The sequence below is a fragment of the Clarias gariepinus genome, chromosome 21 (genome assembly GCF_024256425.1).
Source record: "Clarias gariepinus isolate MV-2021 ecotype Netherlands chromosome 21, CGAR_prim_01v2, whole genome shotgun sequence".
Taxonomy (NCBI): Eukaryota; Metazoa; Chordata; class Actinopteri; order Siluriformes; family Clariidae; genus Clarias; species Clarias gariepinus.
This window is the reverse complement of record NC_071120.1, coordinates 19,297,770-19,325,723: the sequence shown is the minus strand read 5'-3', so window position 1 is coordinate 19,325,723 and position 27,954 is coordinate 19,297,770. Positions and strand designations below refer to the sequence as shown.

The window sequence follows — 27,954 nt, the reverse complement described above, 5'->3', positions numbered from 1 at the left end:
GACTAAATCTTTGTCCCCTTTCCCCACACTGCCATCATGTGGAAAAAAACATAATCGCGCCGAAGGAAATAAATCTCAAATGTTGTCTCTGCGCCTTTAAATCGTGAGGGGAACCCTAGACGCCGTTTTGCCTTAGAGCTGTTTTCCAATGAGTACAGCTTTACGTCCTGTAAAGCCAATTGCTTTCATCATGCTCCCAGACTGATTCATTGAAACCGGTGAGGTTGACTCATTTTTCCCGCACCCCCACACGCACATACAATATAGCGGACTTTAGACATTTTATACATTCACTTACACACTGAAAATATTGTATATAATTGCAAACATTGGTATCTGGTGCACTGCAGTGTGTATTATTTGTACAATACATGTGAGCTAGTTCCGTGATTGGATCAGAAGTAGAACCGCAGACTGTTCGTCGGGGACTACCTGTACACATCGGGTCAGAATAAAGTACTAAAAATCAATGAATGAGAAAAATTAACGGCTATCACTAAATCTGGCTAAAACTGCTGGCCACTCTACGTCATGTCTACTCAAACTCTCTTGAAAAATATTAACTGGGCAATAACAACAAACTTAAAACTTAAACCAAACTTTCTGCAAACTTATAGCTGTATACTGACATAGAAGATAATTTGACAGCTCTCACAGTCAGTTTTAGCACTTTTTAACAAAAAAAAAAAAAATCACTCAGAATCAGTGACGAAAAGAAACTGGTATTAATTTGTATCCTATTTCCCAAGCCTAAACAACTGCCTGAAAATGTGTTGCATAAACTTCATAAAAGCATACAATCATTTGAATGATGGATTAGGTACACCGTGTCCTCAGTAAATGCCCTATAAAGAGTGAGAACTCAGTCAGCAACTATTTCATTTAAATTTCAACTCCATGACACTCTATTACAAACAACATTACTGTACTATAATGAGCTGTCACTTTTGTTGCTCGTAGTTGGTTGTTGTTGTGTGCTCTGCTACATCCGAAAGAAGTAAACCAAAAAATGAGAGAACTTGAGTGTTACAAATTGCTCTGAGACCAAAGTGAAGCTGCTAGCTTCTTTGTAAAGGGAAGCTACCAGCTAGCAATCAAACCCACAGGGAAGAATTTAGACATTAATAGAAAAGGAAGATGTTCTACCAGATGTGTCAAGATTTTTCCACTTATTAGTTTATGTTGCTGGTGTTCTGTCCCTCTCCAAATCTTCTAAAATTACAGCTAACTTGGGGACATTTTCTTAAATGATATATGATTATGTTGCACTGTGCATGTGGAAATGATCTTACTTTAAATATTAAATGGAGCTGTGATTTCTCCTGCCAATGGAACTACTGTACACCAAGCATTTAAGTAAACTCTGATCGCAATCATTCATGATTATTATGACCCTAGTTTTTCTGCAAAGTTGGCAATTTAGCACTATGCTTCCGGGTTTTTAAGAATGTGTTGAATGTGTTTTAACCCTGTTGCAGTAATTGTAAAGTTCTCTTTGCTTGATGCAGGACACTAACAATTCTGAAAGGATAACTTTGTATGAAGGATTTATGAATTAACGTTATGTTTTTTTGGTCTTTATTAACAATAAGTATACATTACTGTACATATTTTGGTTTGGTTATGAGACAAATATTGCACGACAGACTAGCACGTATAAAAAAAAACACAAATATGTTTATATACAGTACTGTACATAAACCCTTTTAGCAAGAATAAGAAAAATATGTCAGTTTTTGCAGATCCCTATAAACTTTTACTAATTGTACAAATAACACCAGATACCTCATCCTCCCTTTTTTTTACCAGCTTTTCAAATAGGGTGATTTAATAATAATTATATCTATATGCAAATTATGTGGCAGACGTCCTTTTGTATTACTGTTACCGTAAACGCTGATTTCAACCTATTTATGTCTATATTATTACTCATCTTAAGCCATACTATTTCGTATATATTCAGTAATTACTACTACAACCACTGTAAATTACTGGAAATAGAAATAAATACACTACATGTCAGTCTAGAAACAAGAGTTTTTTCTGTTTTCTTTTTTTTTTTATTCTAGAAGTATTCTTTGATTTTTAACAACATATTAAAGGAAAACAACACTGCTGTGCTAAATAAAATTGCCTGACCTCAATCAAAATCAGTTGACCTGAACCCTGACTGAGATAATTTGGGAGGATTTACACTGAAAGGTTGGACAGGGAGAGGGAGCTCTTGCAAAAGGCATGGCAGACCATCTGAAGATCAGAGTGCCTGGAAAAACTGACGCTTCACATGAAGAATATTTCTTTGCATGTACAGCATGTATAATTTATAAAGCCGCACATTTTATCATAGAAAGTTATTGCAAACTGCCAATAATGAAAAACATAAAAAATATTTAAAACTTTAATAATAAAAAATTAGTCTTGTTAATAGTCAAAGTATATACAGTGGGGCAAAAAATGTATTTAGTCAGCCACCAATTGTGCAAGTTCACCCACTTAAAAAGATGGGAGAGGCCTGTAATTTTTATCATAGGTATACCTCAACTATGAAAGACAAAATAAGAAAAAAACAAAATCCCGAAAATCACATTGTAGGATTTTTAAAGAATTTATTTGCAAATTATTGTGGAAAATAAGTATTTGTTTAATAACAAAATTTTATCTCAATTCTTTGTTATATACCCTTTGTTGGCAATGACAGAGGTTAAATATGCCCATTCCTCTATGCAGATCTCCTCTAGAGCAGTGATGTTTTGGGGCTGTCGCTGGGCACACCTGACTTTCGACTCCCTCCTAAGATTTTCTATGGGGTTAAGATCTGGAGACTGGCTAGGCCACTCCAAGACCTTGAAATGCTTCTTACGAAGTCACTCCTTCGTTACCCGGGCAGTATGTTTGGGATCACTGTCATGCTGAAAGACCCAGCCACGTTTCATCTTCAAAGGAAGGTGGTTTTTACTTAAAATATCACAATACATGGCCCCATTCATTCTTTTCTTTACACGGATCAGTCGTCCTGGTCCCTTTGCAGAAAAACAGCCCCATACCATGATGTTTCCACCCCCATGCTTCATAGTAGGTTTGGTGTTCTTTGGAAGCAACTCCAAAGAACACCAAAGTGTCAGCATTCTTTCTCCTCCAAACACGACGTGTTAAGTTTTTACCAAAAAGTTTTTATTTTGGTTTCATCTGACCATATGACATTCTCTCAATCCTCTTCTGGATCATCCAAATGCTCTCTAACAATCTTCAGTCTGGCCGAGACATGTACTGGCTCTGCAGGATTTGAGTCCCTGCCGACGCAGTGTGTTACTGATGGTAGCATTTGTTACTTTGGTTCCAGCTTTCTGAAGGTCATTCACTAGGTCCCCCCATGTGAGATCTTGTGTGAAGCCCCAGTTTGAGGGAGATTATCAGTGGTCTTGTACAGTATGTCTTCCATTTTCTAATAATTGCTCCCACAGTTGATTTCTTTACACCAAGCTGCTTACCTATTGCAGATTCAGTCTTTCCAGCCTGGTGCAGGTCTACAATTTTGTTTCGGGTGTCCTTTGACAGCTCTTTGGTCTTGGCCATAGTGGAGTTTGGAGTGTGACTGTTTGAGGTTGTGGACAGGTGTCTTTTAAACTGATACTGAGTTCAAACAGATGCCAGTAATACAGGTAATGAGTGGAGGACAGAGAAGCCTCTTAAAGAAGAAGTTACAGGTCTGTGAGAGCCAGAAATCTTGCTTGTTTGTAGGTGACCAAATACTTATTTTACCGAGGAATTTACCAATGAATTCATTAAAAATCCTAAAATTTTGGGTTATTTGGACCAAATATTTGGACATTATGCTTACTTAATTTTATTAAAAATTCAACATAACTAAAACACAGTTATTTTTTTAAATAAATCAGGCAGGACATGTTTACAAAGATGTGGTGGTTAAAGTAGACCACAGTATGTTAATGAATGTGGTAAGCACCTCCTTTTAACATAACTGTGCTCTTTTCTGGAAGACCAATGCTCAAATTAATAAGCTTCATTAGGCAATCTTAGGACAAGACTGCTGCCTCTAATTTGCTCTGGGCAATGCATTTTAAAATCCATATTATTAGGCTAATTTGCTGCTAATAAACAAAATACTTGACCCTCTTATCTTCAGGTTAGCAACACACATGCATGTAGAGTGTGTGGAAAAATCTTCTTAAAGCAGAGTAAGCAGTCATTTTAATTCATTCAGCCGTTTAAATCTTGAATCTAGAACATACATGATAGGATTCTACGATGTGAAATGTGAAACAAAAATAAGTTTCCTGTTCTTGGTTGGTGTCCTTTGAGCTTACCTCATTCTGCTCTTCGTGTTCCAGAATGGCTTGTAGAAAAGCCCTGCGCTCGTGACTAGAGGACTTCTGGTCGAACATGCCAGCCTGTATGACCTTCTGATCGACATTGAGCTTATATTTGGCGGCGGCGAGGATCTTCTCTTCTACGCTGTTGACGGTGCAGAGACGCAGCACGCGCACCTCATTCTGCTGTCCGATTCTGTGAGCACGGTCCTGAGCTTGCAAATCCTGAAGATGGCAAGATTGTTTCACAGAGTGAGTGCAACTATCGAATTTATATCTAACCAGTGACATAAAATTTTACCCATATGTTTGGTTAGATTCAAAATGATACAACAGTACATTTTAAACTTTATTTAAGTTATATATTAACATTTATATCCATTACAGTCTGTTCAGAATATTTTTACATGTGGGTGCTTTAAATGGTCTAATACAATACTGATTTTAACCACTGTCACATTATCTTTAACTGTTTCTCACATGCACCTTTCCATCAGAAGAACCCCAAAGCATGTGAAGTAAATAAGTGATTATTGTAAATAACGAATATTTTAAATATGAAATTTTAATAAGGTACAGTATATTCATTGTTGACTGCCAAAGAGAACTATTTATCTTCAGCAATTCTATGATAAAAGGTAAAACTAATATTGCTGTCAGCTGATGGTTTTGTTAACACTGTAGTTCAAGGGGCATTCAAATCAAACAGGGTCTTGTAATGAAATTTCTCATGAATGCATGCTGATTGATATTTACAAAAGAGTTTAAAACAAATGTTTCAACCCTGAATGCCTAATTCTTGAAAACAGATGATTAACTTGTCGCCAACTGTGAGACTTTGGGCTTCTTTTTCTTTGAAGTCGCTTGAAAATATTACCAGTCACAGTTGGTGTTTTTTGGGCTTGTTTTTCACATTTATGGTCTATTTTCCCCCAAAATACATTGTTTGACGCTGTCTACACAGTCTTGCACTAATCAGCACTGTAACACCCTTCCACACACACAGACAGAGAAAAACTCTTGTTATTGACCATGTTAAGCTCAGTCTCTTCATATTACTCCAGAATGATGCCAAAAGACATTCAAGTATGGAAAAATATAACAAAGATTGGGAAAAGGAAAAAGGTATTTTTTGGTCCTGTCCTTTCCCATCTCGCAGTCTGCTTGTTTGTGATAGAAGTGCCTGCCATTTTTTTTGTAAACAAATTGAATAAATACATCCAGGGTAATGTCAGCATACCACCAAGAAGGGTGAATCACATCCAACAGGAGTAACTGTGGACGCAAGGGGAAGCTGTCTGAAAGGGATGTCCGGGTGCTAACCCTGTTTGTATCCAAAAAACATAAAACCACTGCTGCCCAACTCACTGCAAAATTAAATGTGCAACTCAACTCGTTTCCACCAAAACTGTTTGTCACTGTCCTTCCCACATTCGGAAAAGTTACGGTGTGGAGACGTCCCACCCAGACTGTTGCATGCCCAAAGTGAAGCATGGGGGTGGATCCGTAATGGTTTGGGCTGCAATACCATGGCATTCCCAAGGCCCAATACTTGTGCTAGATGATCGCGTCACTGCAATGGACTAGTGAACCATTCTGGAGGACCATGTGAACCCAATGGTTTAAACATTGTATCCTAAAGGTGGTGCCGTGTGTCAGGATGATAATGCACCAACACACACAGCAAAACTGATGACTGGTTTGATGAACATGAAAGTAAAGTTGAACATCTCCCAGGGCCTGCACAGTCACCAGATCTAAATATTATTGAGCCACTTTAGGGTGTTTTGGAGGAGTGAGTCGGGAAACGTTTTCCTCCACCAGCCTTCCGGCCAATGTTAACATACTACATAGTATTATATTATGGGCTTGTTTCGGGCTTGTTTATGAAGCTGTGGTTGCTTATTTCTCTCACGAGAGTTGGCAACCATGGAGGAGACCCATCTGCACATACAGTCATTAACCAACACCACTTGCATGATACAAAAACTTAGCTAGGAGTTATTGCACAGTCCTTGTGCCAAGCCATTTTTGTATGCATTAAAGAATTTCTTGAAAGGCCAGCAAATCAGACATGAAGCAGGAGGTCTGATTGAGTCTCCGGTGTACTGAGAAACTTTCTATCTTGATGATATCCAAGCACTAGTGAACCGCTGTTAGTGCATTAATATACTGTAGTAGGGGATTATACAGAGAACTAAAGGTAGTTTTTACTCTCATAACTGTGTTCTGTTAATCTGCACAATCAAATGTCCTGGTGTGACTAGAAAAGGTTTCAGTGGGACAGTTGCTAGAATTGAAATATAAATCACAGACAAGTAGACTGAACTGTTATATAATTGAACTCAGCTTGAACAGATGATGTAACGTTTTCCCAAATCTTTGCCTGAAACCATTTTTATGATAATAAAATATACAAAAACTCAAGGTTTTAATGAGTCTTAAACCTCTAGTCTGACCTGGTGGGGGTTCCAATCACTGTCAAAGATAACAACAGTGTCAGCAGCCTGCAGATTAAGGCCCAGACCCCCTGCTCTGGTACTCAGTAGGAAGATGAAATACTGTGAGCCCTCATCATTGAACTTTTTCAGCAGTGCAGCACGATCTTCAGCCTTAGTTGTTCCTGCAAAAAAAACAATGTTTCTTAGATTAAAACTGCACTGGAACGCAACCATGCTTAATGCACGGTGACTAACACTTTCCTTATTGGAATGAGTAAACACCTACTGATGAATTAAAATAGAAACAACTGTCTAAATTACTCTGATGATTAACTGTTGTTCACTGCAAATGTTCTATAAGTTCCAACCGGCTTATTCGGTAAAAACCAAATGATGTGTTGCTCACCATCTAGACGTAGGTAGAGGAAGTTGCGGTAGGCGAAGTAATCCTCCATGATGGTCATTAGGGAAGTCATCTGACAGAAGAGCAACACTCTGTGATGGGTGGCCTGCAGCTTAGGCAGGATGCGGTCCAGCAGCTCAAATTTTCCAGAAGCGCGGTACAGATCAGGACTATGAGAGAGGAAAAAAGAAGAAAAAAAAAAGGAGAACATCTCATAAATTTTTATCCATGGAACAACACTTCCAGTTTGGCAGAGTGGGAAGCAGTGACAGCTTTTGTAGTACACATATAAATTAGGCTATAACTAATCCCTTTGGCTTGTTATCAAGGCTACGGAAGATTTGGTTTAATTCAAAAACTGCTCACCCATTGATGATGCCATTTGGGTAGCCTAAGTGCTCGGCGAAAGATTCCTGAAAGAGGAGACGAAAGAAATGAAGTGTCTACATTCAGCTAGGCCGACCAAGAGCGAGACATTTGGATGCACTTTACATTCCAGCAGTAGATTAAAGCAGCTTCTCTATTGTTTGTCAGCTGGCACTTACCTCGATGTGCTGGAACATATAAGGGTGGTTGCAGATCTTCTTCAGCTGCATGATGGTGTTCATCAGAGTCTTTGCCCCTCCTTTACCCTGTAGAAAATTAAGGTAAAAAAAGAATAAGGATCTCAACTGTAAAGGATCTTTTTTCTTTATTATTATTTCACTTACCTTCTTGTCTTTCTCTGAGCCATCTGTGAGCAAGATGCCCTTGCCTTGCATATGCCTATAGAGTACTTTCTGAATGGCTGACATGTCACATTTGATTACATACTCCACCTGCAAAGCAAGGAAACATTTTGATCAATAAAATAAACTGAGAAATAAACATAGATCCTGACATGAATCCTTTGAATCAAATTAACCAAGTGACTATCTAGCTATCATCACCTTTTCAGGCAGCTGAGACTCCACTTCCTTCTTTAGTCTACGGAGCAAGAAGGGGCGCAAGACTTTGTGAAGACGGCGGATGATCAGGATGGTCTCTTCTTCATTCAGATCAACCTAGGGGGAAAAAAAATCAATTAATTAAATAATGAATAAAAGTTAAAAAACTAAGTAAACACATTATCGATGCAAAGGTAGACCAGGATTAGATCAGGGTAATCAAGCCTTCAGGCCATTAATGTATTAATCACACATTCACGTACTATCAGGTTACTTATTAAAAAGTTTGTCTGGCTTACGAGTCGCACCCCAAGGATAAAGCAACTGACATAATTATTTATGGAAATGCATACTGATAGAGTAAACAACAAAAAGTAGGAACCCTGAAGTGGCAGAAGGTTCTCTCACCCTTTCCCCTGTCATGGCGAATGGAGCGTTAAACCATTGCTCAAAGGTGCTGCAACTTTTAAAGATTGTGGGCAAGAGAAAGTTGAGTAGAGCCCAAAGCTCAGGCAATTTGTTCTGCAGAGGGGTTCCTGTCAGCAAAAGTCTGCGTGGGGCGACGTAATGTGTGTTCAACACCTGTGTAAGCTTGCAGTGGTGGTTTTTCATACGATGACCTTCGTCCACAATCATGTACTTCCAGCGGATCTTAGTAATAAATAAAAAACACAAAAGATAATAGAAACAATCTACCAGAATAACATACTTTTGCAAAAATTATCCAGTATTCTCTTACCTTAGCAAGAATCTGTTTGTCCTTAATGATGTACTCATAGGTGGTGATGAGAACATTGAACTTCCCGCTACGAAGTTGAGGCACCAGTGATCTCCGCATTCCTGGCATGCCCTTTTGCAGAATAAAAAAATAAATAAATAGATAGATACTATATATTAAATATTATAGATAGATAAATAGATAGATAGACAGATGGAGAGAGAGACAAATGGATGGATGGATGGATGGATGGATGAATTGATGGATGGATGGATTGATGGATAGATAAAGTCTATGCCCGAAGCACTGGAACCTAGTCCAGTGATTAACCTCCCCGCTTTGGCGATGTGCGTGCCGTTGTTTGTTGCGACTGCGACCAAACCATCCTTACAGAGGTCCCATGCAGCCAGTGCCTCTCTCAAACCCGCGGCTACAGTGTGTTCTCTCCGGTGTGATCGTCAGGGAAATACGATGTTTGCAGGCAACGGCTTTTCAGTTCAAACTCATTGTGCGCGGTTAGGCTAATATATGTCTCAGTCGTCCTGCTGGACCAAAGGTCCGTAGGAGTTAAAAAAATTTCACTGCAGTTATTTCAAGTTCAACGTCGCTACGTCACTTACTGAGACTTACAAACACATCTATAATAATGTGTTGTTTTGTTTTGCTCACACCGGGTTGTGCTTTGTTTGGTCTTTTTACTACTCTTGGCTTTTACCGCCATGCATTTATCATACTTTTCTGTGTTGCTTCAGGTGCTGATATAAATTTGTCGTGTTGCCACCTATCCGATATCCTGAAACCAAAATATCGCCAAATAACAGAGGTTGCATTTTTTTCTGGGCACAAGTTCAGCGTCGGTCTCTTCTGTATCCATTTTCTTCCGTCTCTACACTGCGCTGCGGAAAGTCACGTGACCACCAGCACGCGCGCTACACGAGTCTGACTGGTTATTTTTTATTTCTGACATAAGAAATGGCCATGCAGCTCTAAGAATGAATGTCTTGTTACGTCCGCGAACGCATTTGTTTACTATTTTTGAAACATCTCCTGGACGCATCATCAGTGATGTTTTCCTGAGGTCATCGAGTGTTTCGGGTCTCGCAACATCATACACCCTCACCCAGTCGACCCAGCCAGGGGTGATCAGGCCCCAACTTGCGTCCCAGTAGCAGCCCACGGATCTGCCCTTTTTATTCAAAGCCACCGTGTGGCCTTCTCAGCGGCTTCACTTGTGGACTTAATGGCCCTCTTCTTTGCTGCTCCTATGATGCCCAGGCGGCTCAGAACCTTGCACAGTGATCTTCCTGCAAATCCCCTGCAGCCTACCTCTATGGGCTCGTAGAAGGTCCTCCAGCCTCCCTCCTTGCACTCCTCCACCAGTTCCTGGTACTTAGCCCTCTTCCTCTCGTTGGCCTCCTCAATGTTTTCCTCCCAGGGCACTGTCAACTCCAATATGATCAGCTGTTTTGAAGACTGAGAGGTCATGATCATATCTGGCCGGAGGGTTGTTATTGCAATGTGCTGGGGGAACTTCAGCTGTTTCCCCAGATCCACCTGCAGCTGCCAGTCAGATGCGGTGTGGAGCAGGCCTGTTGTCATCTGTTGGTGTGCCCTGGGTTTTTCCCCAGCTTTAACAAAGGAGATTACCTTCTTCTGAGCATGTTGTTTTTTGCTGGAGCTGATGGCTGAGGCTAGACTCTCAGCGACTGCCTTGAGCACCTGGTCATGGCGCCACCGATAGCGGCCGTCCGCCAGAGCCTTCATGCAGCCACTGAGGAGGTGTTCCAAAGAACCTCTGCCGGAGCACATAGGGCAGGTGGGTGTCTCACTTTTCCCCCACACATGGAGGTTCGCTGGGCTTGGTAGGGCATCATAGACGGACTGCACCAGGAAGCGGACCCGCTGGAAGTCTGGCTGCAAGATGTTTGCCCAGGTAATCCTTCGCTGCAGTACACACTCCCACCTCGTCCACGCTCCCTGTTGGCGTAGTCCCATTGCCCTACTCACTCGCTCTTCCTCCACACCCGCTCTAACTTCTTCCTGGATCAGATGGTGTCTTTCCTTTCCTCGGGTCTGGCTGATGAGGGTCTTTGGGAAGTAGCCCAAACCTGCTCTACCTGTTTGCGATTGCGATATCATTAATCGTGCAGCACTAATTCATAGATTAAAAAAAAGTGTAAACAGGCGGCCTTCCCTCTTGAAGTGGAAGGAGCCTTACCACTGTCAGCCTGGAATGCTGGTGCATTTATAAAAATGCCATCCAAAAATGGCAAGTCCCTCTTCATCCTCCCCTTTTTGCCTTTACTGCATCAGGAAAGCATTTCTATTCGAACAATGAAAGTAAATGAGTAAATGTGACTTTATAACATCTTGGCCCTGGGCTTGGCAATGGTATGGGGATCCCTGCCTGGGATAATAAATCCACAGGCAGTTAGTCAAGAACAAGATGTGATCTTCCTCGGCTCCAATCAAAATCCTTTTGCGACTAAAGGGACCATCCTTGACACAGCAATGGTTATAAGGCGTTTCCCATAGTTACATATCAAACAAACATTGGGAAAAGAAACAGTTTTTTGTTATGCCCCGTCAGTTATCTTGTATTCATAAAAATGCAGACCTTATAAGCGATTTTCACAATGGAGGGTGCCCACTTGTCGAGTTCATAAACCCAGTTGGACAGAGTTCTGCAAAAAGAAAACAAAGAAAAATAACTGAACAATTATTGCATTTCTAAGCATTTCAACATTGCAACTAAGTATTTCACTGCATATCGTACTGTGTATGACTGTGTATGTAACAAATAAAATTTGAATTTGAAAATTATCTGACCAACTGGAGGTTGGCTTAAACAAACAAAATATTATGTGAGGTATTTTATTGTTAAAAAAAACTAATTATTACCAATATGATCAAAAAAAATTATCATATTGTAGGGTATGTAGGGTACATTGGCAAAAATATTTACTCGTCTGCATTCACATGCATATGAACTTTCACTTTGGACTTTGATTTGTGCACTGGTGAGCATTCATTTTGGAAGTGGTGTGAGGTTGTTTTTTAGGAGTTGACCCCTTATATCTAGCAAAAGGAACCAAAACATTTTGGGCAGTCTTTGGAACAGGCAGGATGGCCTCCTACCTGTTCCAACATGACCGCGCACCAATAAACAAAGCAAGGTTTATAAAGACATGAATGAGCAAGTTTGGTGTGGGACAACCTAATCAACACGATAGAACACCTTTGGAATGAATTAGATACGTCTAACATCAGTGTCTGACCTGACAAACATGCTTTTGGAAAAATGGTCAAAAATCCCCATAAACACACTCCTAAACCTTGTGGAAAGCCTTTCCAGAACAGTTGAAGCTGTTATAGCTGCAAAGGGGGCGGGGCCAACATCATATTAAACCCTATTTATTAAAAACTGTATGTTACTTAAGTTCATATGCATGTGAAGGCAGACGAGCAAATACTTTGCGTGTGTATAGTACGTATATGTGTCTATATAGTGTGTGTGTTAATGTTTAACAGACACTAACTGGTCCATTGCTATGTATAAAAAAATTATAATTTGTACAAAAGGTATGTAGCAGGCACTGTTTAACCACTCTTTTCTTTAAGACTTCTTTTTGGATAATAGTGATTCAGACTTGCAACGTAATAAATTGTTCAGAAATGATAACGCCAGTCTGTGATTACGAAGAGGTGGATATTTCTGCATGTAGATTTAGTCATGCAGAAAATCTCATGCTGGGAACATCTGTTTTTCTGACTTTAAAAAGCTGAATATAACAGCTCTGCTTGAATCTCTATCTTTTGTCATCCATTATGCAGAGTTTATTTTTGAGTTTCTGCTCACAGCTTGCCTTTTACATCCTTGTAAACTAGCAATTGAGAATATGCGAAATAATCATTGAATAGATAGTTGTGCCTAATAAACTCATAGTTTTTACTCTGAAACAATAAGGCTTTAGCCAACAGGGCTTTAAGTGGTAAATTTAAAGTCATATTCCAGCATAAAAATCACATTAAGAACATTGTTCTGATGCAAGGGCACTGGGGTTGCAAGGTACTGTAAGCATCATGATCGTAGGACACTTAATTAACCAAAGGCATACCAATTACAGTCCAGAATATTGTAGTCAAGCCACTGACTTCTGTCATTTTAAAAGATTTCCTGGCTTTCACTGTGTGATATCCTCACTGTGTGGGAGAAGATTGTGCTCATGAATTTAATTGCAAATTTTTAACTATGGCAAAACTTTTTAGTATGGCCATATGTACGTCAAAATATCAAAATGTACTACACTGTATTTTGTAAAATGTTTGTTACATGAAACAGGAAACCAAGTTTAAACAAATTTATGTTAACTCAAATTTGAGCAAATTCATGTTAACTCATTTGTCCAAAACATCAAGAGCCTCATCTCCTCCAGTAATGCATTTATTCAAAAGACATGTAAATGAGTTTGATCTAGCATTAATCATTAATTTAACAAAAACTTAAACAGGAGTCTGCGTCAGGACAAAGTCATTAATTGGAAAAAAAGGAAAATGCTTCTGAGATTCATGTAAATATTTTAGAGATTTCCTACTTTTCACAAGCGGTTGCTGATAAAACCATTGTAATTGAACACCTTTGTTTTAAATTGTATATGAGAGTAAAAGAGTATATGTGTGTGTATAAAAGAGTATATGTGTGTGTGTGGGGGGGAGCCTATAAGAGAGTCTACGTGTGTGGTCTACACCACAATACACTTTTTGAATATCCAGTGCCAAACCACAAGCATTAATAAGGAGTTGTTCCCCCCTTTGTGGCTACAATAACCCTCACTCTTCAGGAAAGGTGTTCCATTGAATTTTTTGATTAGTGAGTTCGGGGAAATAACCATACATGTGTGTCAAACGTGAAGCCAAAATGTCTCAAAGGCCCTGATATCTCCTGCAGTATACATTAATATACCAAATATTTAAGAGTTATTTGGTGATAAACTCAACACTGTTCTAGTCAGTCATACCTAAGGACTCTAAAATTGTTTCCGAGCAATGGAAAAGCAATACAGCTGGACAACTACAATATAGTATTTTATATTGCTGACCAGGTCATTTGCACAACTTTAGTCGCACATCAGTCAGTTAATATTCTGTGTGCATCCATCAATGAAATGTGCAGGTGAGAGGCAGACCCGCTGCATGCCTCATGGTATCTACTGTGAATGCTCGGCTTCAATTTTCACACGATGGAGCCTCGGCTTTCAACCTAAAAAAGGTGCAGAAATGCTAAGTAATCATGCCATGCTGGTGTTCAGGGGTTGAGTTCGCGGCTCAGGCCACTCAAATTCTTCCACGATGTCTTTACAGACCTCGCTCCTCATACAGGGGTACTGTTACAATAAAACAGGCTCCCACCATTAATTCCAGTAAATGAATATGTTAACCCTCTGAGGTCCGGGGTGATTTTGGGGCCCTTGAGATGTTTGGACATGCTCTGATATTTGTGCTTTTTTCAGCTACTTATAATATATTATTGACCAACCTGTATTTTTCTTGTAATCAGCACAAACTGTTCTACAATAATACGTGACCAAAATAAATGTATGTGTTTGCATTTTTTAGGAAAAAAATATTATGCGTGGTTAGTAAGTTTTGTGAAAATAAAAGTAGCTTAAATAAGGCCATGAAACTCATACAGAACATTTGTTCACAAGACTTTTGAGAACTGGGCTGGTGGACTAGTGTTTTTGCTTCAAAATGATGTGAAAATGATCTTTTTTACTTGCTCACAGAAAACAATATAGTGATTAACATTTTTTAAGTCACTTTTTGAGTGTAAAGGCTCTATGCGAGAAGGCGTGAACTATCATTACTAATGCAGTGATTCACACCTGAGAACAAAAAGGCCTGCATACTGATCTGCATAATGAGCCATCAGACAGGTATGTGACTGAGAGAGGAGAGTTACAAGAAAGAGTCTGAGGACAAAATAAGGTATATATTTTTAGTGTTTAGGTTATTTGAGAATGTATTTGACACAAGAAAACTTAAGATTTACTTGTGAGTTCAGTTAAACAGTTTATTAGGTCTAAACAATTAAAGTTGACTTTTTAGCTGCATTACTGCAGTCAGTATAACAGAAAATATAGCTGTTATTACAAATTACACATAAATTACATGTTAAAATATAAAAGTGCAAAAAAAAAACCCTGATGACGCCAATAAGAACTTAAATTACACTTTCAGTTTTAATCGTACAGGCAAGATCTATATACTAATCGAATCTGTAAAGTGTCTACTTTTATTTGTATGCACACATGTTAAAAAATAAAACTTTGTGCATTAATAAAATAAAGAAAATAAACAGGGTGCGCTGTCTGTCTCTTTGGTCTGCGTGAACTGCAGGGAGAAACACGTCATTAAAATGAACTGAAACTCAGCAAATACTCCACAGAGAGACACAAAATACATATCTATAGAAAGCTTGAATTGTCTACTTTTACATTTACCAATTCAACTCGAAAATAATTAATCTGTTTTTATGCTTTTTTTGTTTAATTACAGCTGATGTGATCCAGCCTCCCCGTGCGCGCGCTGTTGATGAAAGGTTCATTTCCATATGAACAGCGCGCGCGCACGGGGAGGCGGGATCACATTAGCTGTAATGAGCCGATACAGGAGATTCTGTACCACTCCTTACTTTCATACAGATTACATAAAAACAGATTATGTGTTTCTCCCTGCAGTTCACACAGACCAAAGCGACAGACAGCGCACCCTGTTTATTTTCTTTATTTTATTAATGCTCAAAGTTTTATGTTTAACATGTGTGCATACAAAAAAACGTAGACACTTTACAGATTCTATTAATATATAGATCTTGTCTGTACGATCAAAACTGAAAGTGTAATTTAAGTTCTTATTGGCGTCATCAGGGGAAAACGCCTTAAAACGCATATATGCGTGCGCGGACCTCAGAGGGTTAATGATAAAGCATATAAGACAATCTAGACACACTCCATATAAGTTTTTTTCTCAGTTTTTCTTAGGTTTCTCAGTTTCTTACCAGTGTAAGACACAACTTCACTTACTCTCTTGAGGCTGAATGAGCACAGATCCCAAAGCCACATTCCTGGGTTTGGTAAAAAAATCTTTCCAGAACGGTGGATGTTATTATAATAACAAAAAAGTGACTTACACCGTCTTTAAGGCCACACTATTGCAAATTTGACATTCGGATGTCCACATACTTTTAGACGTAGTTATTATAAATAAAAAAAAATTGTTTTGCCCTTTAACAAGTTAATATTTAATAAGTCAGTAAAATCCTCTGGCCATCTTATATCAATTAACATCTCATCTTATAATCCACATATAATCTTTCTGTTATGGTGTAACTTACGACAAAGGCACAATGATCAGATAGGGACCATTAAGTCTCTTGTACTCCATTAGGTATGTGATGAGTGCAATGGTTTGGATGGTCTTGCCCAGCCCCATCTCGTCTGCCAGAATGCCATTTAGGTTATTGTTGTACAGGGACACCATCCACTCCAGCCCCTGGATCTAAACAGGGAAAACAAACAAGTGTTTTGACACTGTTAGCTCATCTAATTTAACTACATAGTTAGTTGGTTTACTACAGTTTGACCATTCCGTAAAAACAACATACTTTCATTTTAATCTCTGTATTAGAGTCCAATATACAGCGAGATACTCTCTCGATGCTTGGGGTGGCAGCAAGTCACCCAGTTAACAAATACTTCATATATCCAAAACAGTCTAAAGTATACAGTACTGAAATCATGTCTGTTTCCTGTTGTTTGTTTGTTCCTTTTATTAATTCTAATATGTTTTAAAAATTGTAATAAAAACTAATATTACAAGTCCTTAAAGATTTTTACTTCATACAACCATTCTGTTTTTAATTTCGGCACAGTATTCAATAGATTACATGAGATATTTATCAATTTCTTATAAAAAGAGCCTTCATATCAGATTAAGCCTAGGCTAATGTAAAAGATCTGAAAACGTTTATGTCAGGCAATTCAAAGCTATGACGTTTCGTAGGAACAGTTTAGCAACCCGAAAGTCAATAACCACCTGTAACTCAAAGAGTTAATTTCTTTAAATTGTCCATGTGTATTTTACTAGCATACCTTAAATCTAAATTAATATTTTCTTTTGCACGATTATTTTGTTACAGTCATGTAAAGGTCATATTTGGTTTATAAAAAAATCATCTAAATAGAGCTCAATTGCAAAAGGTGGCAAAATCCCTTTTGCTAAGTGACTCCTACTTTCCTGGTCTTTATAAAAACTGATAAGACCAATCTTTGTGTTTTTGGCAGTTCATCGAAAGATTTCAAGCTTATATCTAAAACTAAACTGGACACCTTATGCATTTGGTAACTAAAAACCAATGAATTTAATCCTACAATGTCTTGCTAAGCCTTCTTTAAATTTGCAGCCATCCTGAGCAACTGGAAAGGTACTGTACTTAAACAATCGGGAAAAACAATAATAAAAAATAATGATTGTCTCTAAATCTACAGATAAATCCCAGTCCTTGGCTGAGCTATCAGGGGTGTGATCAAGTATAGGACAGAACCAGGAAATGGTGTTTCAGGGGTAGATTAATGATTTTGTAATTCTGCTCCTGGTTCCTGTGTTGTTGTCCATTTAGTCAGCTTAGGTAATTTTAGTTTAGTATGTTGTTGGCACAACACCATAGAAGCTTGGATATACCAACAGACACAGCTTCCAGAGCATCAAGAGTATATAACTGTTGAATATAAGAGATCTTTAAAAAAAATCTATACATGTATTGCCACACTGACAGAATTTTGATAATCTAATACCAAATCGGAGTAGTTATAAAATCGTGATACTTACAGAAATGCGTTACAGATCACATTGGCACCTATGTATAGTCATAAAATTGTATTGTGCGGTTCCCTGTGGATAACGCTCCCTACTAAATAGCTTTGGGTTATAAGATGCTTCCTTTCCATTTTTATTTACTTACTGTGTCTCAATTAAGAAAAATAAAACCAGGGAAGATATTCCCACATTTTAGCACAGCCTACTTTGTGTTAGCACCTGAGTTCATCCTGTGACACAGATGATTAAAGGTTTAGATGCAAGCTGTCTGCAGGATGCCGTTCCAAATGTAAATTAAGATGATATATACATATGTATGCAAAACATAATGACTCACTTTGCCAGGTGTTTAAAAATGAGTGTGGTGGAAAACTGTCCTAAATACACTATACAGCTGTACCGTCAAAATGACATGGTTATGCGGCGACTAAAAAGAGAGCTTTTTATAAATATCAGAAAGGCATTTTCAAAAAATCATATAAGAATATATGAATATATGTTACTTGCTATGTGCAATCAAAAAAAGATGAAATTATGCACCATTATACACCTATACCCGAAATCTAATGAATACCTTTCACCCTGTCGTTCTAGAGCAGGAGCCCTCATGATAGTTAAAATTCTTTGCTCTAACTGCCGCTGCTTAACAAACTTTAATCGTACACAGTGGCAACATGGTATGTTCATAATAACGTTTCACAGGAAATAATTACAGTGTGCACTCTCTGCCTACACCGATGCATATGTGATTGCTCCCAGCGTAAAATGAAAAGTGTTGCAAGCGTGATCACAGCGTGGGCCGCCTAGCTTGTCTTTCTGTCGTAAGTGTATTTAAAAACCCCACATTCAGAAGGACAGCATATGCGACACCGTAGTGACGTTTACGCAGTGCTGCATATGGTGTAAAATGTAATTTGTCTTCTAAATACGAACGCTGTCCAGGGTAACCACCCACATGTTACAAATCCACTGAAGCATTCATTTGGAATGATCACATGATAGAACTGAAGGCCAGGTATATTTAGATTCAAGCCAGTTTAAAACTATTTAAAGCCTTTGATTTGTTAAATGTACCTAAACAATTTAAGGGTCTATCGACATCATGGACATACAGTACTGTATCAGAGACTCAGTTTTCTGTGTAAAGTTTTGAGCATATTTTACATTGCATCAAGCAAAGAAAACAACAAACAACTAAGACTATTTTAAATTACAGGAACTGTGTTAAAAACCCGTCAGCAAATTATCAAAATCTGGAAGGAAAAATAACAAAAGCAAAAACTATAGCTATGTTGAAAGTAAGAAGATTTTCACAAAAGATTCACACAATGTGAGAACTCACAGGATTGGAACTAAATATTTAGGCATTTGCCAGACGCACTTACATATTTATCTTATTTATGTATCCTAACAGTTAGTTAAGGGCCTCGCTCAAGGGCCCAACAGGGACAACTTGGTTGCCATGGGATTTGAACTGTAGTCCAATGCCTTAACCACTGAGCTAGTGTCTCCAAAAGGAAACCACTTGTTAGTGAGACCAATCAGAAAAAAAGGCTTCAATATGTTGGGGACATAAAAAATGAACTTTGGAGTAATGGAAAAAGGTCATGTGGCCTTATGAGCTCAGACTGACCCTGGTCCTGATGCACCGATCGCTCTGGAATAGGGAGGCGGTGTTATGATCTGGGGTTGCTTCAGTTGATCAGGTATAGACTCAGTAACGTTATGTGGTCAATAAAATAAAGTCAGCTGATGACATGAATGTACTGAATGATCAGGTTATCACATCAATGGAGTTTATCACTTATGGCACAAGCATATATTCAGGACTCAAATTGCAAAAGAGTGGTTTTGGGAGCATAAGGGATCATTTTTACACAAGAACTGGCCACCACATTTGTGTGCAGTAATCAAAGCTAAAGGTGACTAAATGAAATCTTTGTATGCAACTTTTTTCTTTTTGGCCATGCAGTGTATTTTTGAATCACAAACATTTTTTGAGTGAAATAGCGCAGGCCAGTTATTGGCAGCTAACATGCTTTGTAGGCTTTTTACCTGGTATTGCTTGAGTGTGCCATTAATCAGTAAGGACGACTGCTTTTCCACCCTCTCAATGACGGCATGAGCTACTCCATAGTAAGACTGTGAACTGGTCTCACCCGCCTGGACACTGTATTCGTCATCCACATCTTGCTTAGCAGACCTATAAGAATAGGAATTGATGAAAATTATGGCTTACAGCGTATAGCTCTGAATATGCAGTACTTATCTCAACATACAAGGAACAAACAAATAGCCGAAATATTTTTGTAATTTTTTTTCTCCATAGACCATGCAAGGCTGAGCTCAATTGCAAAAACATGCCAAACAAAACATTTGCAAATTGTGCCAACATTTTTTTCAATAACCTTAAAAGAGTTAAAAGATGCAGCAAAACAAGGAAAATTATAAGCAAACTTTCATTATTTTTGTGCAGCTTTGATATAAAAATTTTTTTTGCATACTCAATAATGTGCTTTGCTGCTCTCTCAGACACTTCGTCACTATTGGGATCGATAATCTTCTTTTCTTCTGACTCTGCCCGGGAGACTGCTTCCTCTTCATCCTAATGAGTCAAGAAAATGAAATCTCAGTGTATCTGACTGGCTCAATGAATATCATGAAGGGAAAAAAAGAGCAAAACAGATTTAGAAGACTGAAAAGTAGGATAATGGGTAATTTTGCTGAGAAATAGGCACGAAGGTGTGTGTGTGTGTGTGAGAGCGTGCTTGAGCCATCTGTCTAGATGACTCATTTGCATGTTTGAACTTAATGAGAGGAAGAAAAAGAGAGAATGCTGACCTCCTCTTCAAACTCCGAACCGCTCTCTTCACTGTCTGACCTCGGGGCCACTTCATAGCTATGTTGAGAAGGGTATACATAACAGATAAGTGCCTGGGCCTGTGTACACAGAACCTTCTTTGTTCAGATACACACACACGAAAATCTGTCTCTGTTTACAAATTAACCATTGTCTTTACTATCTGCAGTTCAAATTTCAAAGATCTGTTCAAAATGTTTGAGGAGATATAAGTCAAATGCATAAAAAATAATATAAAACAATGCATAGAAAACAATATATATATATATATATATATATATCCCCAACATATCCAAAATCTTACCCAGGATTCATTTCCAGCCACGCCTCCAGTTGGCTAGACTTAGGCGCATCTGTGCCCTGTAGCACCTTCCCGGTCTCCGTCTGAATGACCTTGACTGGGAGTTCACTCATCTGACTGCTCTCATCAATGGGCTACGGGAGTCAATAAACGACAACATTGGTATATCTGACTTCTAAATACTGCAAACTGCTGCTGTACAATGGTAATTGATTAGCAGCCTGTCTCTGCGTCGATTTCACTCACCTCCCCATCAGGTCCGATTGTTCCAAGTCCCTCTGCATCTCCATCTTCCTTCTAAAGGGTTTCATTGACAAAAGAGAAATACATTTAATAGTGAAATAAAAAAAAATAAAAAAAACACCCAGCCCAGCATCTTCCTTTAAATTGGTGTCTTTGGTCCCGATCATTATTTTAGTACCGTTTAACTGAAAATAAGCTCAACAATTTTACAACTGGTTAGTTGCAAGGATTGCTAGGATGTCATTTTTTGCAGTAAAAAAAAATGCTGTAACTATAGTATATACACATCAGAACCTCGCCATCTGCTTCATTAAAAAGACATCAGCAGAGACATAATTTGGCAGTAGAACAATGTATATTAGGCAGATTGGAAAATATATATGCAGAATTAGAAATTTTGTAGGTGTGGTAGGTAAACTGAAGAAGAAAGTGCAGAGCAAAACTAGACTATAACTTTGTAACTAACCAAACTTAAATTATTTTACTTGTAACAAAAAACACTGCAATGCAAAGCTGACACATTTGAGAAACACAAACATGACTTAAAAACACAAATCTGTTTTTGGTTTTTTTTTTTCACCTTCTTCTTCTTCTTCCTCTTCTTCTTTTCCTTAGCAGCCTGTGCAGCTTTGTGTTCATAGACCAGGGTTGTGAGGTTGGCTACATATTCATCAGTCTGCTGAAGCAGGTAGGCTAGACGCTTGTCCTTCTTTTGGTCAATCAGCTTCCTGTAGCCCTCTTCATCCTCTGCCTATATAAAACAAACAAATTTAAAGACAAAGGTGTACAGTATGATGTTTTTTTTTTAAATATTGTTTTGAATAGATGTTCCAAACAAACCATAAGCCTTCTCATCCTCTCTTTCTCAATTCTCTCTGTTTCTTTCTTCTGCTCTCTCTCGGTGTTGGTATGCCATGTGGCCACGGCCTTAGACAACTTCTGGATCTTTCCAGAGATCGAGCGGTGATACTCCTTGAAGTCTTTCGCATGTTGGAGGATGCTGTTAAGGTATTCCTGAACAAAAACAAAGGTACAAACATGACTATTTACCATTATGAGTATTTACTGAATACATGAATATGCACGTTTTCATTTCTGAAGTATTTTTGTTCATTTAAAACATTCTATATGAAGCCTTTTGAACACATGTACAGTACCAGTCAAAAGTTTGGACAAACCTTCAAATTCAATGTTTTTTATTTAGTTTTTTGTAAAACAATAATGGAGATTTTAAAACTATAAAATTACACATATGGAATTATGTAATTAAGTAACAACAACAACAACAGTTACTTGGTATTTTAAGACATGAAAGTCGGCTATTCTGGAATAGTTCTTACAGCATTGTCAAGTGCGTTTGCAAATCACATCAAGCACCATAAAAACCATCTCTGGAAAGCCAGGCCAAAACTTACCTTTGCAGCAGAGGAGAAATTCATTTAGAGTTACCAGCCTCAAAAATCAACAACTAACAAACAACACCTCAGATTAGCGCTGCTATGAAGGCTTTACAGAAAATAGGTAGCAGACATATCTCTATATCAAGGAGATTATTGCATATTTTGGATGGCTTTAGTATAGTTTTACAATGTACAAAGAAAGAAAAGAAGATCAGGAAATACCACTGAATTAGAAGGAGTGTCCAAACTTTTGACTGGTAGTGTATGTTTTTTTAAACAACATCAAGTTACTAGACTTTTTTTTTTGTCTTATGTACACTAGGCACGTGTTGAGTATGTATTTCCACGTATTACATAATTACTGTAATTAATATACTGGTCTTTGTGATACAACTGTCATAATCATATCACAATAAATGTATGGGTGATGGAGGTTCAACTGGGGAAAAATAGTAGGGCAGTGGATCAATTGTGGATTAACGTATTTTTTTAATTTATATTTATTTTCTTATGTATAAGCTTTTTTTTTTTTAAGGTCACTGGCAGTCATGTAAGCATTTCACTGCATATCGTACTGTGTATGACTGTGTATGTGACAAATAAAATTTGAATTTGAATTGTGTCTCAGCACAACTCAACTGTGTGTTGCTTAAATGAACGTGTCTACCAAAGGTTTCTATACCATGAGAATATTTACTGAAATACCTGATGTTTCTGACGCCGCTTTCTCTCCTGTTCAATTTTCTGCTGCTTTTCCAGCTTCTCAGTCATGCGTGCCTCTCTCAGGGTCTGCCTCTTACTGCGCTTATAGGCCTTAGAATTCAGTGCCGTCTCCAAAGTGGTATCTCTGCGCATACAAGCTACGACGTCCTGCCGCAGCTGAGGGAATACATGAAGGTAGTGTTGAGAGTCAGGGTTCATATTATGCTTTGCAACTGTCTAACTTTAAATCTGATTCAAAACCTAATTCAAAGGTTAAAAAGAATTAGTCCTAAGAATTTGGGGCTAATTTTTTGTTCTTTAAACCTGGTAGAGACCAGGAAAGTTTACAACTGGCAGGGTCTAAACGCAGTAAGAGCTCCCCCTAATGGACATCTGGGAACACATCATAAGCTTGAGTGGGGCGTTATTTCAGCCGAAGTCGATGGAGTCTGGCACACAGCAATTAGAGAGACGGAAAGGTGGGTACATTTTGTACGAGCAAATGAACAATGAGGCCAGCCAACTGATACGTACAAAGCACACTGGCTCATAGGTACTTGTACACTAAATACTACATTTTACAACTTTTATATAAAATAATTTATTAAATTTATTGACTATAATTCTGTTAAATAACTTATACCCTATTTCCCATGTTTTGGTTTCCAACATGAAAATACCAGCTACAAATGATCCTCTTCACAATCTACAAAAAACTCATTAGCTAACCATGTGCAATTCAAGGCAAACAGGGAATTCATCGGTTTAGGAAAGGCTGCTGATTTACTTCACTACTAAATAAAGACTTGATTTATTTTTTTATTTCTGCATTTGTGTGTTTATTTGTGGAAGAAAGAAAAATATTCGCAGCAAAAAACACTTTCATGAATACAAAGTTGTGCTGGTCATGTGACCATGCTAAGCAGCATGTCTAAGATTAAAAGAGTCATTCTATGAGGTGTGTTCATTTCAAACCAGGACTTTTTATTGGTTAGAATAATAGAACAGTGGTCTGAGAATAAAAAACTTGTTTTATTTATCTATATAATCCCCTGCTACACTAATTCACTTATCCCGGTGTTTTACTAGGGCTTGTATAGTTAGAAACTTTCTAAAATAATGAGGAGGTTTTCTCAGCACTCCGAAGCCATAATTGGACGGCCTGCTTCACGTCTGAAAAGCTGGCCTCTCAGAAAATGGCTTGGAGCGAGGTCAAGGCTGTACAGGGGATGTGGAAATCACTCCTATACGTGCTTCTATAACGTGCAAGTGGTGTTTGCGAATGACTGTGTGTACAGTTCCCACAGACTATCCAACGATTTTCAAGGATCAGGTGTTCCACTGGCTGAATGTTCACGGGAACAACTGCAGTGGTATCTAAGCCGCCTTGTACGGGATCATTCATAGACGTACAGCCATCTGTAAAACTTTTGCACCATTCAAATGTTTTGTTGCGGCTAAGAGTCTCATCACCGTACTATACTTGAAGTCTTCCATAAATGTAAATAATTTTTTCTGCCTTCGTTCAAAGAGGTTTCATCACAAGTCCCAGTTTGACTTAAACGCCCCTCGTAGTATTTTCTTTCTACTAGGCAGCTGTCTGGGCAAGACTCCAGGGCAATTACTGTCAATCAACCAAAAACAATCTCCTTTTAAATAGGGGCTTAATTCTGATTTAAGTAGATGACAGATATCTAATTGGAGAAATAAAATTTTTTACTGTTTTTTTATTTGTGGCTTTTGGCTGCAATTTAGATTGCTCCAGTTACTGTACATATCTTTATAAGTAACCAAGTAAAGCATGCAATGTCTGTTTATTTCCATTTTATCGAAGAAGTGAGGAGCCCTAATCATTTTTTTAATCTCTAGTATGAGACAGATATCATATCACACAACCCACACTGTAGCAATATCAGCCCCTAGCTGGTGATCATAATACTTAGGTTTACCAATCCAGTGAATAGTACAGCAACTACACTGGCAAATCACAAAAATTGTAGTTCTAATAACCTGACTTCCCACTCACTCTGACCTTAGAAAGTGCTTCACCTCATGTTTAAATGTGCTAATACATCTTACCCAGTCATTAACACCCACCTGAATGAAGCAGAACACAAATGGTAAAATATTAAAACATACAGCACACCAGAACACTAGGTTTACTGATATATATATATATATATCACACAACCTATATATATATATATATATATATATATATATATATACACACACAGTCCCGATCAAAAGTTTAAGACCACTTGAAAGATGGCAAAAAAAATCATAGTTTGCATGGTTGGATCTTAACAAGGTTCCAAGTAGAGCTTCAACATGCAACAAGAAGAAATAAAACATTTTTTGAGCAATCATTTAATTGAAAATAACGATTAAACTGAAACAGGCTGTTTTAAAGCAGATCATAATTTTAGGTCCACATGCCTTTAAAGGCCAAATCTGTGCAAAGATGTGAATTCATTGTAATTTTCTGTCAGGTAGTCACACGTTCTGATGGCAAAGGCAAAAAAACTCTCCCTTTTTGAACGTGGTCGGGTTGTTGAACTGCATAAGCAGGGTCTCTCACAGCGCCCCATCGCTGCTGAGGTGGGACGCAGTAAGACAGTAATTTGGAATTTCTTAAATGATCCTGAGGATTATGGAACAAAAAAGTCAAATGGAAGACCCAAAAAAATTTCACCAGCACTGAGCCGGAGGATCCAATTGGCTGTCCGTCAAGACACTGGACACTGGTAAAAAAACAAAAGTTGGATCCAAAATGGCCGACTTCAAACTGGCCACCATGGTCACCACCCATCTTGAAAAGTTTTACCCCTCACATATACTAATGTGCCACAAACAAGAAGTGAATATACATACAGTGGGGGAAATAAGTATTTGATCCCCTATAGATTTTCTAAGCTTGCCCACTTACAAAGAAATGAAGGGTCTATAATTTTTATCATAGGTTTATGGTAAAGGATTTAAATAGAATATCAACCAAAAATCCAGAAAAAGCACATGATACAAATGTTATGAATTAAGTTGGGAAATAAGTATTTGATCCCAAAGCAAACCATGACACAGTACTTGGTAGAGAAACCCTTGCTAGAAAGCACAGTGGGAAAACGTTTCTTGTACTTGTTTACCGGATTTGCACACATCTTGGGATTGATCCACTATTTTTTACAGATTTTCCCTAAATGTTTAAGGTTTCTTGCCTGTTGCAACTCGAAGTTACAGCTCTCTCTGTAAATTTTCTATTGAATTAGGGTCTGAAGACTGATTAGACCACTCCATGACTTTAATGTGCTTATTCTTGAGCCACTCCTTAGTTGCTTTGGCAGTATGTTTGGGGTCATTTTCATGCTGGAAGACCCATCCACAACCCATCTTCAGGAGGTTCTCATCCAAAATTTTACAACACATGGCCTCATCCATTGGGAGAGATTTTAAGATAGAGGTTTTGTGGATAGGAGCACCTTCTTAAATTGATATGTGTACCACAAGAACACATAACTAGTCTGTGAGAGGCAGAATTATTGTTGGTTGGTAGGGGATCAAATACTTATTTCCCTCATTGAAATACAACTTAATTCATAACATTTGTATTATGTGCATTTTCTGGATTTTTGATTGATATTCTGTCTCAATCCTTTATTATAAACCTATGATAAAAATTATAGACACTTCATTTCATATATATATATATATATATATATATATATATATATATATATATATATATATATAATATCAAGAAATTCAAAAATCCTTCATTCTACGAGCAATATTGAAATTATTTATTAATTTATTAATTGTGCTCCAGTCCCTTCATCTCTCCATCCGCCGTATTTATGCATGGCCCATATGGAAAATTATCACTATTTCATTTGCCAAAACATCCTTATAATTGGCTAAACATTCATGATGACATCAAAGAGGTTCACTTTTTCTAAGAAAGTTTTTACCTGCCGTTGGAAATTGAGAAGTCTTAAGGCCTTCAGCTCAACTGTTGCTTTAGTTCTCAGGTCAGGAGGCAAAGAACCAGGCAAATTCTCCAGCTCTTGGATTCTATGAGCAATCCTGGCCTGTAATCTTTTTTTTCACAAAAGAATAGAAAATTTTAGGATCTTGATCAAACAGTACTTCACACTACACACCTAACCTCACCTCTCAACCTGTGTGATGTGGATCATTTCAATCAGTTAAAACGTTCCAGAATTACAGTAGCCCTCTGACGCTTGAAAAATCAAAACCCAGATCACGTTTAAAGTTTGATTCCCCTAGTATTCACTGATTTCTCCTTCCTGAGATGGCACAAGGAAGAAACCTTTAGAGGAAACAGACTCAAAAAGTAACCTATCCTTATGTAAATGAGACCAGATCTAAATACAGTATGAATAATTCTCTTTTTATGAAATCTATTTTTATTCCCTTGCTATTGAGTCGAAAATGTGTAACTGTGTTAACCAGAAAATTCATAATACACTGCCTGGTCAAAAAAAATAAATAAATAAATCCCACAAACACTTCACAAGTATTTCATTTAACTGATTACAGTGGGCAATGTGGTGTCACATTCATGTGTGAAAATGATTCCTTATGCTCCCACAACCACTCTTTCACAATGCGAATATGCTCGTGCCATCAGGGAAAGAAAAAACTCCACAGATGTGATAACCTGGTCATTGGGTACATTTAGGATTTCTTATGACCACACAGTGAGTTTCCACTGCACAGTGCATGTGGAAATGCTCT

At 38.0% G+C, this 27,954-nt stretch overlaps 1 protein-coding gene across 2 annotated transcripts in view; it reads right to left on the bottom strand.

The window, feature by feature from the left end:
• The window catches only part of smarca2 (SWI/SNF related, matrix associated, actin dependent regulator of chromatin, subfamily a, member 2), a 54,962-nt gene that overhangs the window by 13,279 nt on the left and 13,729 nt on the right, over nt 1–27,954 (bottom strand). For both annotated transcript variants that reach the window (XM_053480666.1, XM_053480668.1), the window contains exons 7-26: nt 27,165–27,291; nt 23,203–23,376; nt 21,938–22,111; nt 21,678–21,848; nt 21,101–21,151; nt 20,858–20,988; nt 20,535–20,592; nt 20,198–20,298; nt 19,749–19,896; nt 16,213–16,376; nt 11,434–11,500; nt 8,838–8,948; nt 8,507–8,749; nt 8,102–8,215; nt 7,883–7,990; nt 7,718–7,804; nt 7,539–7,585; nt 7,176–7,342; nt 6,788–6,951; nt 4,326–4,553 (exon numbers count right to left, since the gene is read on the bottom strand). In XM_053480666.1, the coding sequence (XP_053336641.1) occupies nt 4,326–4,553; nt 6,788–6,951; nt 7,176–7,342; nt 7,539–7,585; nt 7,718–7,804; nt 7,883–7,990; nt 8,102–8,215; nt 8,507–8,749; nt 8,838–8,948; nt 11,434–11,500; nt 16,213–16,376; nt 19,749–19,896; nt 20,198–20,298; nt 20,535–20,592; nt 20,858–20,988; nt 21,101–21,151; nt 21,678–21,848; nt 21,938–22,111; nt 23,203–23,376; nt 27,165–27,291 (2,635 nt within the window). The remainder of the gene's footprint in view (nt 1–4,325; nt 4,554–6,787; nt 6,952–7,175; nt 7,343–7,538; nt 7,586–7,717; nt 7,805–7,882; nt 7,991–8,101; nt 8,216–8,506; nt 8,750–8,837; nt 8,949–11,433; nt 11,501–16,212; nt 16,377–19,748; nt 19,897–20,197; nt 20,299–20,534; nt 20,593–20,857; nt 20,989–21,100; nt 21,152–21,677; nt 21,849–21,937; nt 22,112–23,202; nt 23,377–27,164; nt 27,292–27,954) is intronic.